We start from the raw sequence: 13,079 nt of genomic DNA, 5'->3' as shown, positions 1-13,079 counted from the left end.
TTCCAACTTTTAAAAATTTATTTTGTCTATATGGGGGGGGGCTATACACAGGTGGGCACTGGTGCCTTTAATCCAAAAGTTGCCATATCCTCTGAAACTGAAGGTTGTAAGCTGCCTGATGTTAGTGCTGGGAATTGAATTTGTGTCTTCTTCAAGAGAAATATTCTCTTTTAAGCACTGAGCTGTGGGCAGAGGCTGCTTGTTCATTTCTCATCTGCCAAAGCCTGAAATAATCACACTGAAACTATATTACAACACTGCTTGGCCAATCATTTAAGCGTATTGCTAGCTAGCTCTTATATCTTAAATTAACCCATTTCCATTATTTTATATTTTACCACAAAGCTCGGGGTTTACTGGTAAGGTTCCATGTCATCTGTCTCTTTCAGCAGCTACATGGCATCTCCTTGACTCCCCCTACTTTTCTCCTCTATCTCTGCTTGGAATTCCCACCTTGCTCTATTCTGCCTGCTGGTAGGCCAAAGCAGCTTTTTTCATTACCCAATGGTTCACAACATACAGAGGGGAATCTCCCATCACTGAGCTGTCTCCTGTGCCCCAGTAATTTACACTTTTTATATGATAAATTGGTTCTAATTTAAAAATACACAGTTTTAAAAAAATTCTAAATGTGCTCAAATTTAAACAAGATCTAATGGTTCCATACTTTCCATAAATCTGCCATATCTTAACATTAGGTTTTTATGTCTTAACTAGTAATGCCATGTAAAGCTGGATCGGTAATTATACTAAAAAGTAAAATACATTTCTTATAAATAAAAGTAAAATATAAAATTTCAAATTACTTTTAATTTCAATTTATCTTGATTCTAATAGGAAACCTTGAAATAGATCTTATGAACAAACTTTAATATCATTTTTTTAAAATTTCCCACTAAAGCATTTGTTTTTATATTCAAAGATTAAATAATTATGTATTCTTACTTTATTGAACAGTATTAAAAATGTCAATAATGTTTTTATTACTTAGGATAAATTAGGCAGAATACTCCTTTCTGTGAATTCTAGTTAGAGTGATACACAGATTTTTCTTCTGAAACACTCTGAGCTTACATGGCCATGGCCTACGAGGAATTACCAGCTTTGTTTTCAGCTCTGCTCTGGCTTGACGCATACCCATTCCTAGCAGGTTCTTCCTTCTTGCAAAAGATGCTGAGAACTTGTTTATAAGCAGAAAACTATTTGAGAGAGGAGGAGGAGCAGTGAGGAAAACCAACATAAGGTTGAGATTATATACAAATGGCTTACAATATAAAAAGCTTAAATTTGAAGCCCCTAATAAATCCTAGTAAAATAAACTGATTACCATAAATGAAAAAATTGCTATGCTTTCAGTTCATCTCAGAAAAAGGCCCTGTGAAAATCAGGAACCACCTGACAAATTTCATGGATTGGTCATGGTGACCAATATTGAATTTCATGGTTTCTCACAGATGAATTGAAAACTTTTAACCTCCAAATGCATTTGCAAAACAAATAAATTATGATCACAGATTGTATATTTTAATAGTAATAATGAGACATATATTCATTATTTTTAACCTATGGCCTTTTGAAACATTTTAACTACTATGTTAGTACTCAACGCTGAGATTTGTGCAGTTGTAACCTCACTCAGCAAATTCAAATTGCTAATTTCAACCATGATTGTGGAACATTTTGTTCCAAACTCAACCTCTAGATTTACTTAATATAAAACATGAGCTATGGGCGTGAACAGCGGCTCAATAGGGACTGTGTCGACTGAAAAGAAACCATGCAGGCATTTCTAAAAGGCACATCTGCCGGTTCTAAACCACAGTTCACCAAGGACCGGGCAGTATCTGCCACTGCAGGAAGCAGTGGAGAAACCAAGAAAGTCAAACCAGTTCCTTGGGTGGAAAAATATCGTCCAAAGTGTGTGGATGAAGTTGCTTTCCAGGAAGAAGTTGTTGCAGTACTTAAAAAGTTTTTAGAAGGAGCTGATCTTCCTAATCTCTTATTCTATGGGCCACCCGGAACTGGCAAAACATCCACAATTTTGGCAGCAGCTAGAGAACTCTTTGGGCCTGAACTCTTTTTTTTGTTTGTTTGTTTTTTGAGACAGGGTTTCTCTGTGGCTTTGGAGCCTGTCCTGGAACTAGCTCTTGTAGACCAGGCTGGTCTCGAACTCACAGAGATCCGCCTGCCTCTGCCTCCTGAGTGCTGGGATTAAAGGCGTGCGCCACCACCGCCCTGCGGGCCTGAACTCTTTTGACAAAGGGTTCTTGAGCTAAATGCATCTGATGAACGTGGAATACAAGTAGTCCGTGAGAAAGTGAAGAATTTTGCTCAGTTAACTGTCAGGATGTCGTTCGGATGGGAAGCCATGTCCTCCCTTTAAGATTATAATTCTGAATGAAGCAGATTCTATGACCTCAGCTGCTCAAGCAGCTTTAAGACGTACCATGGAAAAAGAGTCTAAAACAACCAGATTCTGCCTCATCTGTAACTATGTCAGTCGAATAATTGAACCCCTCACTTCTAGATGGTCAAAGTTCCGCTTCAAGCCTCTGTCAGATAAAATTCAGCAGGAGCGACTACTGGATATCGAGAAGGAAAATGTCAAAATCAGCAATGAGGGAATAGCTTATCTTGTTAAAATATCAGAAGGAGATCTACGGAAAGCCATTACATTTCTTCAAAGTGCTACTCGACTAACAGGTGGAAAGGAAGTCATGGAAGACATCATCACAGACATTGCTGGCGTAATACCAGCTACAACCATTAGTGGAGTGTTCCCTGCATGCCACAGTGGCTCTTTTGACAAACTAGAAGCTGTGGTAAAGGACCGAACTGATGAAGGCCACGCAGCTATTCAGCTTGTTAATCAACTTCATGATGCAGTTGTAGAAGATGAAGAGCTTTCTGATAAACAGAAGTCCATTATTACAGAAAAGCTTGCTGAAGTGGATAAATGTCTGGCAGATGGTGCAGATGAACACCTTCAGTTGATGAGCCTCTGTGCAACTGTGATGCAGCAACTAACTCAGAACTGTTGAAGACCAACTTGTATGATCTTTTTAGCTAATAAATAAACGACAAAAAACCTAAATAAATAAATAAATAAAACATGAGCTATGTCACTCTCATGAATGAGCAAACCCCAAATATATTTCCATGGCCTTGAAAGTTCTCAATCCCGAAATATTCACAACTTTATCTATTCGTGTTTATTCTGTTTTTATTATTATCTTGGAATATGAATCAAATCTTGGAATGCGTTTTTTTTTTTTTTGTAACAAGGGAAGTCCATAAGGCAGTGTGTTCTTCACCAAGGAGGGAGATATGTGTCTTTTGTAAACCCTATTGGCTTTCAAGTTGCTTTATATAGCTGAGATATGACATTATCGGATTATTAACATTCTAAGAAAATCCTCCTCTCTAGCTCATGATGAAAATTACACCATATGCTTTAAGGACTTGGGGAAGGAAAAGTAACAAAAGATGTCGAATGTTGAATATACCTGCCATTGTCACTTGGCATGACATGACTTGTAAGAAGGGGTCTGCCTTTGTTTCCCATGGTTTTGACAGATAAGCTGAAAGTTGGTTCATTCTGAGCCTAGTGTCGAACCACTAATTCCCAGGGCAATGATACATAATTTTAAAATCTCTTCAGGAAGAACAAAACATGTTAAAAATGTACATTCTTTTCTCAACTTTTCTTCATAATTGGTTAAAACAAAACACTATTCCCTGCACAGCCCTTTGGTGATATGCAAGTGTCACAACAGTGAGCTATTAAACTACTCACAAGCGATTTTAGAAAATGTTGATAAATTCTGACTATTAAAATTAAAATTAAATACTTCTTATCCAAAATGTTTTCATATGTCATAGCAAAAGGCCTAATTTACAAGAAGTTGGTGTAAGTAGGTAATCCCAGCATTTAATAACATAGAACAGTGGTCTTTAAGTATAAATGTTGCATGCCAGTCAGAGCTTAGCATCCTAAGAAAGAGGAAAGGTGTAGACTCATGTCGTAGTGCATCTCAGATGGTTCATGTGCCTTTTCAGTCACCACATTCCAGTGTATCCCAGGGTTGTTTATCCAGAGCTTTCATTAGAAGCCATGCTAATGCGAGGTCCTTGAGATTATGGCCTTAGCCTGTGCTTTTTCTAACTATTTCACAGTCCCCAAATAAAGGCGTATTTTCAATTAAAACTTTTCCATCTCAAGAACAAATGACATATTTTGAAAGACATGCAATTCTTTCTGTTGAGTACAGTGTATGCTTAAATGAAATGTTAAGCATATGATCTTATGACCCAGCCATGAAAGCGCATGTGCACACCATAAATTAAAAAAATAGTGTAGGAATGAGCATAGCAATATATTTCTCAGTAGAAAAAGTTGAAAGAACCCCCCCCCCCACACACACACACCCATGAACTGATAAACAAGACTCAGGATAAACATATGGAGGAGTACTACCCTAAAATATCAATGAAATGGCATTTTGAAACATGCCACAGCAAAAAATGAGCCACAAAAGCAGTATGATGAATTTTAAAAAGATAGGCATTTCATTCTTTAGGAACATGAAGCCTGGGCAAATCTGTAGACACAGGAATCAGTGTAGTGAAGAAGACAGGACAAGTAGAAAGCTAATGGATTTGAAGGTTAAACCATTCTTGAATGTAATAGAAACTTTAACTGCATGCATTAAACCTGTAAATGTTGTGATATTTGAATTATATATCTAAAGCCGCTAAAATGAATCTAGGTTAGCCTGGTATAATGTTGCATGCCTTAGGCTAAGCCAAGAATATTGCAGGTTTTATGTTATCCTCTGCTACATTAAAAAAAAAAAAAACTTGTCTTAGGTGGGAAAAGTATTGACTAAAAGTAAAATTATTTAGACTTTGAAAAAAAAGTGTTTGAAGATGCAAAATGATTCCCAAAAGAAGTTTCTTATCTTAACAATTTTGTTTATAAGGTCGATGCATTTGTATTCTTCCATTGTAATATTACTTGGATAATATCTGTAAAAATTAGAAAAATACACCTTTGTAGGTCGGCCTAATAAAGTAGAGCATGAGAAATAGCTGGACATTGGTTTTGGAGATAGCCTGGATGCTGCACCTTCATTTGGTTGGCTCTATTGTGTATGACATTTCTTTCTGTCCTCTCCTCAAGAGATATCCTCTTCCCATCCGCCCGTGGCAGTGTGCCCTTCACACATGGACATGTAAACCCATTTTACTCTCCTCTCCTACTCATCCTGTTTCTATCCTGTACCTACTATTTTGTCTTGTTTCTTCAAGATAGGGTTTTTCTACGCAGTCCTGGGTGTTTTGGAACTCACTGTATAAACCAGATTGACCTCAAACTCAAGAAATCCACCTATCTCTGCCTTGTTGTAAGGAGGAGGCCACTAGTTAGTTCCTGGCCCCTTAGCCCCAAAATAATCATGCAGAAACTATATTAATTAAATCACTGCTTGGCCCATTATCTCTATCTTCTTATTGGCAAACTCTTACATATTAATTTAACCCATTTCTATTAATCTCTGTATCACCGCATGGCTGTGGCTTACCAGCTAAAGTTCTGGCTTCTGTCTCCAGCAGGACTACATGGTTTCTCTCTTACTCCACCTTCTCTTTTGCAGCATTTAGCTTAGTTTTTCTCACCTAGCTCTGTTTCCCTATAGCTCTGCTATAGGCCCAAAGCAGTTCCTTTATTAACCAATGTTAATCACATCATACAGAGGTAAATCCCACATCACCACCCACCAGATGCTGTGATGAAGGTGTGTACCAATACCTTGTTTAGTTTTTTTTTTTTTTCTTGAGGCACGATCTTGCTAGTAGCCTAGGTTGGCCTCAGACTTACAAATGACACTTAAAGAGTAAAGCAGTGATTTGGATTCCATTTCAGTGTTGAAGTGTTCGATTGGACTAGTGATTGCACTAGTGAGTGATCGGACTCATGATTGTAGGGCCATCAAAAGGGCCCACATAGCTTTAATATTCCATATTATCTCAATATTTCAGCTTTAACTTAATTCTTTTTCCAAGACATTGTGTTTTCTCTTGGATTTTTTTTTTGTGTTTGTTTGTTTTCAAAATGAGGTTTTGGATTTTTTTTTTTTTTTTTTTTATTTAACATGTCTGGCAACCCAGGCTCTGAGCTATGCAGGGATGAAAGAACTTTGACCTAACCCTGTCCATTTTCCACTTTTCTCCATGGAGATACTTTAACTCCATTATGGAGGTTCAGTCTGTTAGTATCATATTTGGAGCACAGCCAGATTCCAAAAAACACAAGCCAAGCATAAATCCAGCTAAGTCTTTTTAGCTCTTGGTTGTTCTCACTTCTGAGGTACCTTGGATTTATTTTACCCCAGAAACTGATTACATGGGCCCAAGAACAGGTCTATATATTGGGAAAGAAAAAACAAATAAAGATTGTTGTGATAAGAACCGCTTGTAGTGATAGGAGCGGCTGGGCTGTGTCCCTGGCACCTGGCTGCCCACATGGCTAGCTTATGCCCCGAAATAATTACACGCAAACTGTATTCTTTTAAACACTGCCTGGCCCATTAGTTCCAAGCCTCTTATTGGCTAGCTCTTACATATCGATCTAACCCATTTCTAATATCCCTGTAACACCACAAGGTGTCTTACCAGGGAAGATCTTAACCTGTGTCTGTGTCCGGTAGGAGAATCATGACAACTCTTTGACTCAGCTTCTTTCTCCCAGCATTCTGTTCTGTTTACTCGGCCTACCTAAGGGTTGGCCTATCAAATGGGCCTAGGCAGTTTCTTTATTAATAAGAAATCATTCCCACATCAGCCACTTGTTGTTTCCTGGCAGCCCAGCAGCTCAGACCCAAAATAATCACACAGAAACTATATTATTTAAATCATTGCTTGGCCCATTAGCTCTTAGCTTCTTATTTGCTAACTCTTTTTTTAATGATTTTTATTGAGTTCTACATTTTTCCTACTCCCCTCCCTGCCTTTCCTCTACCCTTCTCCTCTCTCCCAAGGTCCCCATGCTCCCAATTAACTTAGGAGCTCTTGTCTTCTTCTACTACCCATATCTCTCTTAGGGTCCTCATTGCTAACTCTTACATCTTAATTTAACCCATCTTCATTAATCTGTGCATTGTCGTGAGGTCGTGGCCTACCAGCAAAGTTTCAGCTCATCTGTCTCCAGTGGTGGTTCAATGGCTTCTCCTTTACTCCACCCTTCATTTTCCCAGCATTCACTTTAGTTTTCCCTACCTATGTCTTTTCCCTGCACAGGCCCAAGACAGTCTCTTTATTAACCAATGATACTCACAGCATACAGAGTGAAATCCCACACCAAAATATAAGCGAGTAGCATGTACAAAGATCAGAGAAGCAAAAGAAATTGAATCTAGGCTAGAGTGTCAAATGCGATAGCCTAGGCAGTGTGGTGTGAAGGCACAGGTATGGGGCCTGGCTCCCTCATCTTGGAGGAAGGACATGACATGTTTATCCACCCTAAACAAAGCTCTCTTTATGTTCTGTATTAATTTTTAAGCACTTAGTAATGTTTCAGGTATTTAAATTTTATTTATAAAGATATGTTATTGGAGAAAATATAACTATAGATTTTAATGTTGTATGCTGTGATGTAAATTATTCAGAATGTCATCTCTTTTAGCTGTAAACTGAATGTCATTAGAGGTTATCTAATAGCAAATTCATAATTTCATCCCCCCATTGAGTTCATGGACCAATTTTCACTCGCTTATACTCTCCAGAATAATGAAACTAATTTGGGCTCTTGCTGTGGAATTAAATGCTCACACAGATCACACCCCCTCTGAGACCATAAACATCTGCCATAACACCCTCTATAGTCAAGTAGCCTTACTCCTGCTAGACTGAGGAATCTGTAGGTTCCGTAAAAGAGAAGAGGTTCTGACAAAAACACCCAGCTAAATACTGTGTTTTATTTGGATTTAAATCTAAGAAAAATTGGTAATAGTTAACCATTCCACTATTATTAGATCCTATATTATTTTTTCTGCTATTGAGGATAAAATTGCAAGTAAGTAACTATTTCGACTGTTAGGACTGTAGTAGCAGTTTTGAGAGGCATTTTTATTTACAGCACCTTGCATTTGTTCTCATAGAAGCACCTTTCCTTTCCTGAGCTTTATTGACATTGAAACATGGTCCTGCATATTATTATTTCACAGAATCCTCACACACTTTGTAATGGTCCCATACTACAAGCTGGAAAACAGAGGCTAAGTAAGTTGTCAAAAATATGACAAATCTAATGATAAAATCTTCACTAGATACAAACTCTATTTGGTTCCATTTCTCCTACATGTGATTAGTACTGCTCAACAACCCTCAGCTACCTTCTCCCAGGGGCACAGAGAAGATAAAATATACAATAAAAATGAAGGAAAAAACGTAAATGTAAAATGGCTGGTGGTAGAGCTAAGTCCTATGACAAGACTTAGTAAAAGGTGATCAGGAAGAGAGGGTAACAAGAGACATGTTGTAGAAGAGTGTCAGAATACTCAACAAAGAAAACTCTCCATTTCAAAAACACTGGCGCTTATGATGACGGTGAGGGCATGCTGCCTGAGGCACCCCATCATTTCTGGACAAATAGGGACTCATGCAAAGGGCTCAAAAGCATACAAAACGTAGACATAAACTATGATAATCTATGTGTGACTTATGACGTCCTTCATCCTGGACTGCCACTTTCTCTGAGGTTATCTTTTTTTTTTTTTTTTACAAACCTTTACTGCATCTCCCTTTCCTTAAACAGCATCTTCTTCCTACATCCTCACCGTTGCATGTCTCTTTTCCCCAACCTCAGCTGGCCTCTATCAGAATCTGGCCCACAACTAGATTATCACTTAAGGATATTGTACCTGATGACAACTACAACATTTGACACTACAGGGAAACTCCTTCTAACTTTCTCAACTTTGATCATCTTTTTGACCTTGCCTTTCCCGTATTTCCTCAGCAGGTAGCTCTGCGTTGTATTTCTCTGAGAAGAGAGCGCCCATTATGCATTAATTTTATCCTCTCCTCCTTTACTCTGGTCCTGTCATCTTCATCCCATGGTATTTAGGCAGCCACTCTACCCACATCCATTCTTAATAAATATTTTCATTGCAATTTACCCCTATATTACTTGATATGTTTTGATTAATGTGTTTATTTTCTTAGCTATGGAACATATTTCAACTAAGCTTCTGATAATTTTTGTACCATTTTGTGGCCTATGTCTGTGAAGTATAGTTTCTATCTTGTGCCTCATGCTCCTTTCTCCCATATTAAAAGCATCTTTCTTTACTCTTGTATTGCACTCATATCTTATTACAGTGTGTCCTCCCTCAGTCACTGCAGCTTGGTTTCTCCCTCTCTGCAGCCAAACAGACAATGACTATGTCACTCATGTGCATGTAATGACTAACCCCAGGAGAATGTTCTTTTACTGTTTCTGCAATTATTCACATTGTTATCCATCTTTTCTTTCCCAAGCCTCACTAACATAATGTTCTCTTGGCTCTTTGCCTTTTCTCGGATTTTTTTTCCCTTCTGTCTAGTTTTTAATACTTTTTTTTTAATCATGTCATGCTTTAAATGTTGATCCAAAGATCTACCTTTGACTGTCTTTTCTTTCCACTCTTTCAGTGGGCGAATTCATCCACTCATATGTGATGACTTCTATGTGCGTATCTTCACATCAGACTTCTTTTGTATATACCAGACTAGTAAATTCAAATTCCTGTTCTATGTCTCTCTTTAAATGTGTATCAAATGCCCATAAACCTCTGTGACTATTTAAAATGAAGTGAAATACCTGTGAGTTTCTCTAGGCTACTCCCTCACACTCTCATGCCATCTGAAACACATTGTCAGTAAGGATGACTGTTGTTCATTCTATCAATTTAGGGTTTTTTATATCCTTAGCTCTTTAGGCTCTTCTTGCTGCTCCAGTACAGTATCATAGCCCTTATCCGTAACCCCCTCCAACCCACATCCCTTACTGTTACTGAACTCGGCTTTATAAGATATTAAACTGCTACCATCACTGCTTTTCTATAAATTCTTCAGGATTTCCTCATTGCTGGTATAAAAGAGAGAGCCCTTAGAAGAGGACACCTTGGTGCTGAGCTAGCCTCTGTTGGCCTCTGTAGATCGCTCTGTGGACTGCACTGACTGGGTATTTAGCGTGATTTTGACAACTAATTGGGGGATGTTTCTTTCTCTGATCTAAAATTTAGTGAAGCTTAGATAAAAAAAAAGTTCCTCTTACAAGGTCTCTCTGGGCCATTCAAACCATATAAAGTTAACTATAAGTTTTATTTATTCTTTGATACATATATATGTATATATCACTTTGATGCTTAAAATGTACCTCATGTTAAATGTTCCTTTTTAAATTTTATTTTAAATATTCACTTTTTATAGTTTTTATTTAGCTATACATTTTCTTCATTTGCTTCCCTTCCTTGCCTCTTCCCTTCTACCCTCTTCTATAACCCCTACGCTCCCAATTAAGCAAATTTTACAAATATTAGCACCTTGAATGCAGGTTGATAAAAATTCTATGAAATATAAGAATACTAGTTCTGAGAGATATGGATTGTATTCATTGTACTTTCTGTGTGATTTGCATTTGACAAATTTTCTAGTGTGAATTTCTGAAATTAGATAACATTGATATAACTATACCTTCCCTATGTAAGGATTACTCTACAAATGCTCATTAGTCCTAATTTTTGATGCTTGGGTTTGCCTTTTCCATTTCTTTTCTTTGTTTTGGGGGGTTAGGTTGTTGTCATTTTGGTGGCTGCATGGTCCTCAATAAAATGACAACCTTTTTTTTTTTATTAGAAACTGGCTTGTGAAAACCAAGTAAAATTCCAAAATTATTCAGTGCTATCTATGCATGGTTAATTTTTCCTGCATATTGTGAAATAATTAATTTTGTTTCCCTAGAACTTTTCAGCATGGTGTGGATGATTCAGCTTCAAGTTCCTTAGCGTCACTGTTTGCTCAGCCATTGCACTGGGTCTCGTGCATCCCGCAGTCCTGCGCTTCTTTACTCAGGTGGGAGCTTCTAGATGTCACACGGGCTATTAGTCTGGGACTCTTTTACAGATGCAACAGGAATCTTGCTGCATGGGTATGGAGGAGTATTACAAAAGGAACTTAACAGTAAGCAAGGAAGTGGAGAGGATTATTCTACAAATTTTTAAGCCCAAGAATCAAATAGAGTGTACTCATAATCATTTCTCCCCTAACTTTAGTTATGCAATGGAAAAGTGGATTTTGAGAAATTTATCTATTTAAGCTAATTACCTAGCCGTTTAAAAATTCATTCTTGATCTATGATTGGGGATTTGACAGTTCTACAGCTAATTATCTGATATAGACAGGAAAACTAGACAGTCAATTTAACTTAACTCAACATCTTAGGTAGAAGTTGAGAAGAGTAACTTTTATAATTATGAACAAGATTTTTCATTTTTATTATTTAATTAACAATACTTAAAAATCAGAAAAAGCATTCACAATGTAGAATACACTTCCAAAAAAACCTGATGACATTTTGTGGCATTATGTAGCATGGCAGTTTGATTCTTTGCAGAATATATCATTGGAAAAATGCCTTTCCTTTGTATCTGAGAATAAAATACCATGAATAGCTAAAGGAGATATTGATGATCTGAATGAAGTATTGAGTCATGTTGGAAATACATTATTAGCGATTACCGGTTGGTTAGGTCCTGGGTGCTGTTCAGGCCCTCTGCATGCTGTTGCCACCTCTCTGAGTTCATCTGTGCAAATTCACAGAAGCATGTGCACTCTCTACCACCAGCACCTCTGCTTTTCTCTCTGGAACTACCCATCCCCCTTGGGTAAAACTAATTCTTCTTTCCATCCTGCTTAATTTAGCCCAGGGAGAGCCAGGGAACTTATCACAAAATAGTTCATTTTTGTATTTAGTGTCTCTTTTTTTCTATATCTAGGGGTAAATGAAACAAGAAGTGTCTTTCTTTTTGCTTCTGTCAGTAAACAATCTACTACCCTAACAGAAAGATTCAGTCCCGGGTGGCTGTTCGTTCCCAGCACAAATGGTGTCTGGTACCAGGTTCCTAGGACCATGTTAGTAGCCTGTGTTGAAAACTTAAAAACATCCTTGGAAATGCACTTCTAGAAATCCACTGTAAGGGATGAAGTGACGATGCTAACTAAGTTTTACAAGTAAAATAGCTATTAAAGTATTGTTTATATTTACGGGATATCTGAGCTAATCTGCAGCTGCCCTTCAACACCCTGGTAAGAGAAACCTTGCTGTGTAGGAGCAGTTACTAAGAGGTGAACCCCTGGCCTGTATGATTCTACCATACACAGAACACTACAGAAAAATGCAAATAAAACAAAACTACACCAGATCCCAAAAGAGTGTCGTCTCTGGAGGCTTTATAGGTTTATCTCTGGTAGTGAGTTCACAAGAGGTTTTAATTTTTATTTGTGTCTTCCAAATTTCTTACAATGAGTACAGTCAAACTTTATTAATATGAAATGGTTAAAAAGAGCCAAAAGCAAGCCCATTTCCTCTCATTGCTCTTTGTTCACATGGTTTAACTTACAACCTCTGTTGAGATTTTTGCATCTCTACATTTCTGGCTGAGTGCTGGCCTTTCCCCAACATTTTACATTCAGCTTCCCACATTTCTTGAGTTCTCTACTGTGATTGTGGCTTGTGTTTCCTCCCCTCTTGCCTAGCTCTCCATACACAGGTGTCATGCATAAATCCTTCAAAGACAGAACCTTCTTAACTCTTTATTGGCCTGTTCATGGTGCTTAGTCTTATCTGGTCTTTTTATGACCAGTAAATATTGTCTCAAAAATCCTCTCAAAGCCAGTCTTCCTACCCAAATCATTAGAATGAATGTTGTTCACTTTGCTATTATTTAGCATGTGTAGGATAGTTTTTTTATTTTATTTTTTTAAATATAATTTTTTATTGAAAAAAAAAGTTCCGCCTCCTCCCCGCCTCCCATTTCCTT

General features: G+C 37.6%; 1 protein-coding gene across 6 annotated transcripts in view; it reads left to right on the top strand.

The window, feature by feature from the left end:
* The window catches only part of Kiaa0825 (KIAA0825 ortholog), a 414,990-nt gene that overhangs the window by 126,201 nt on the left and 275,710 nt on the right, over nt 1–13,079 (top strand). For 5 of the 6 annotated variants that reach the window (XR_007588753.1, XM_050122178.1, XM_050122180.1 and 2 more), the window contains exon 13: nt 11,002–11,112. Coding sequence is in view for 5 of the 6 variants with exons in the window: in XM_050122178.1 (XP_049978135.1) it covers nt 11,002–11,112 (111 nt within the window). In the remaining variant the exon portion in view is untranslated. Of the gene's footprint in view, nt 1–2,527; nt 3,084–11,001; nt 11,113–13,079 lie in introns of those variants that run through there. The other variant, XM_050122182.1, reaches the window with a different exon arrangement.

The sequence above is a fragment of the Alexandromys fortis genome, unplaced genomic scaffold (genome assembly GCF_014885135.2).
Source record: "Alexandromys fortis isolate MF-2015 unplaced genomic scaffold, M_Fortis_MF-2015_v1.1 scaffold_163, whole genome shotgun sequence".
Taxonomy (NCBI): Eukaryota; Metazoa; Chordata; class Mammalia; order Rodentia; family Cricetidae; genus Alexandromys; species Alexandromys fortis.
The sequence above is the reverse complement of the archived record's forward strand: the minus strand, read 5'-3'. Positions and strand labels throughout refer to the sequence as shown.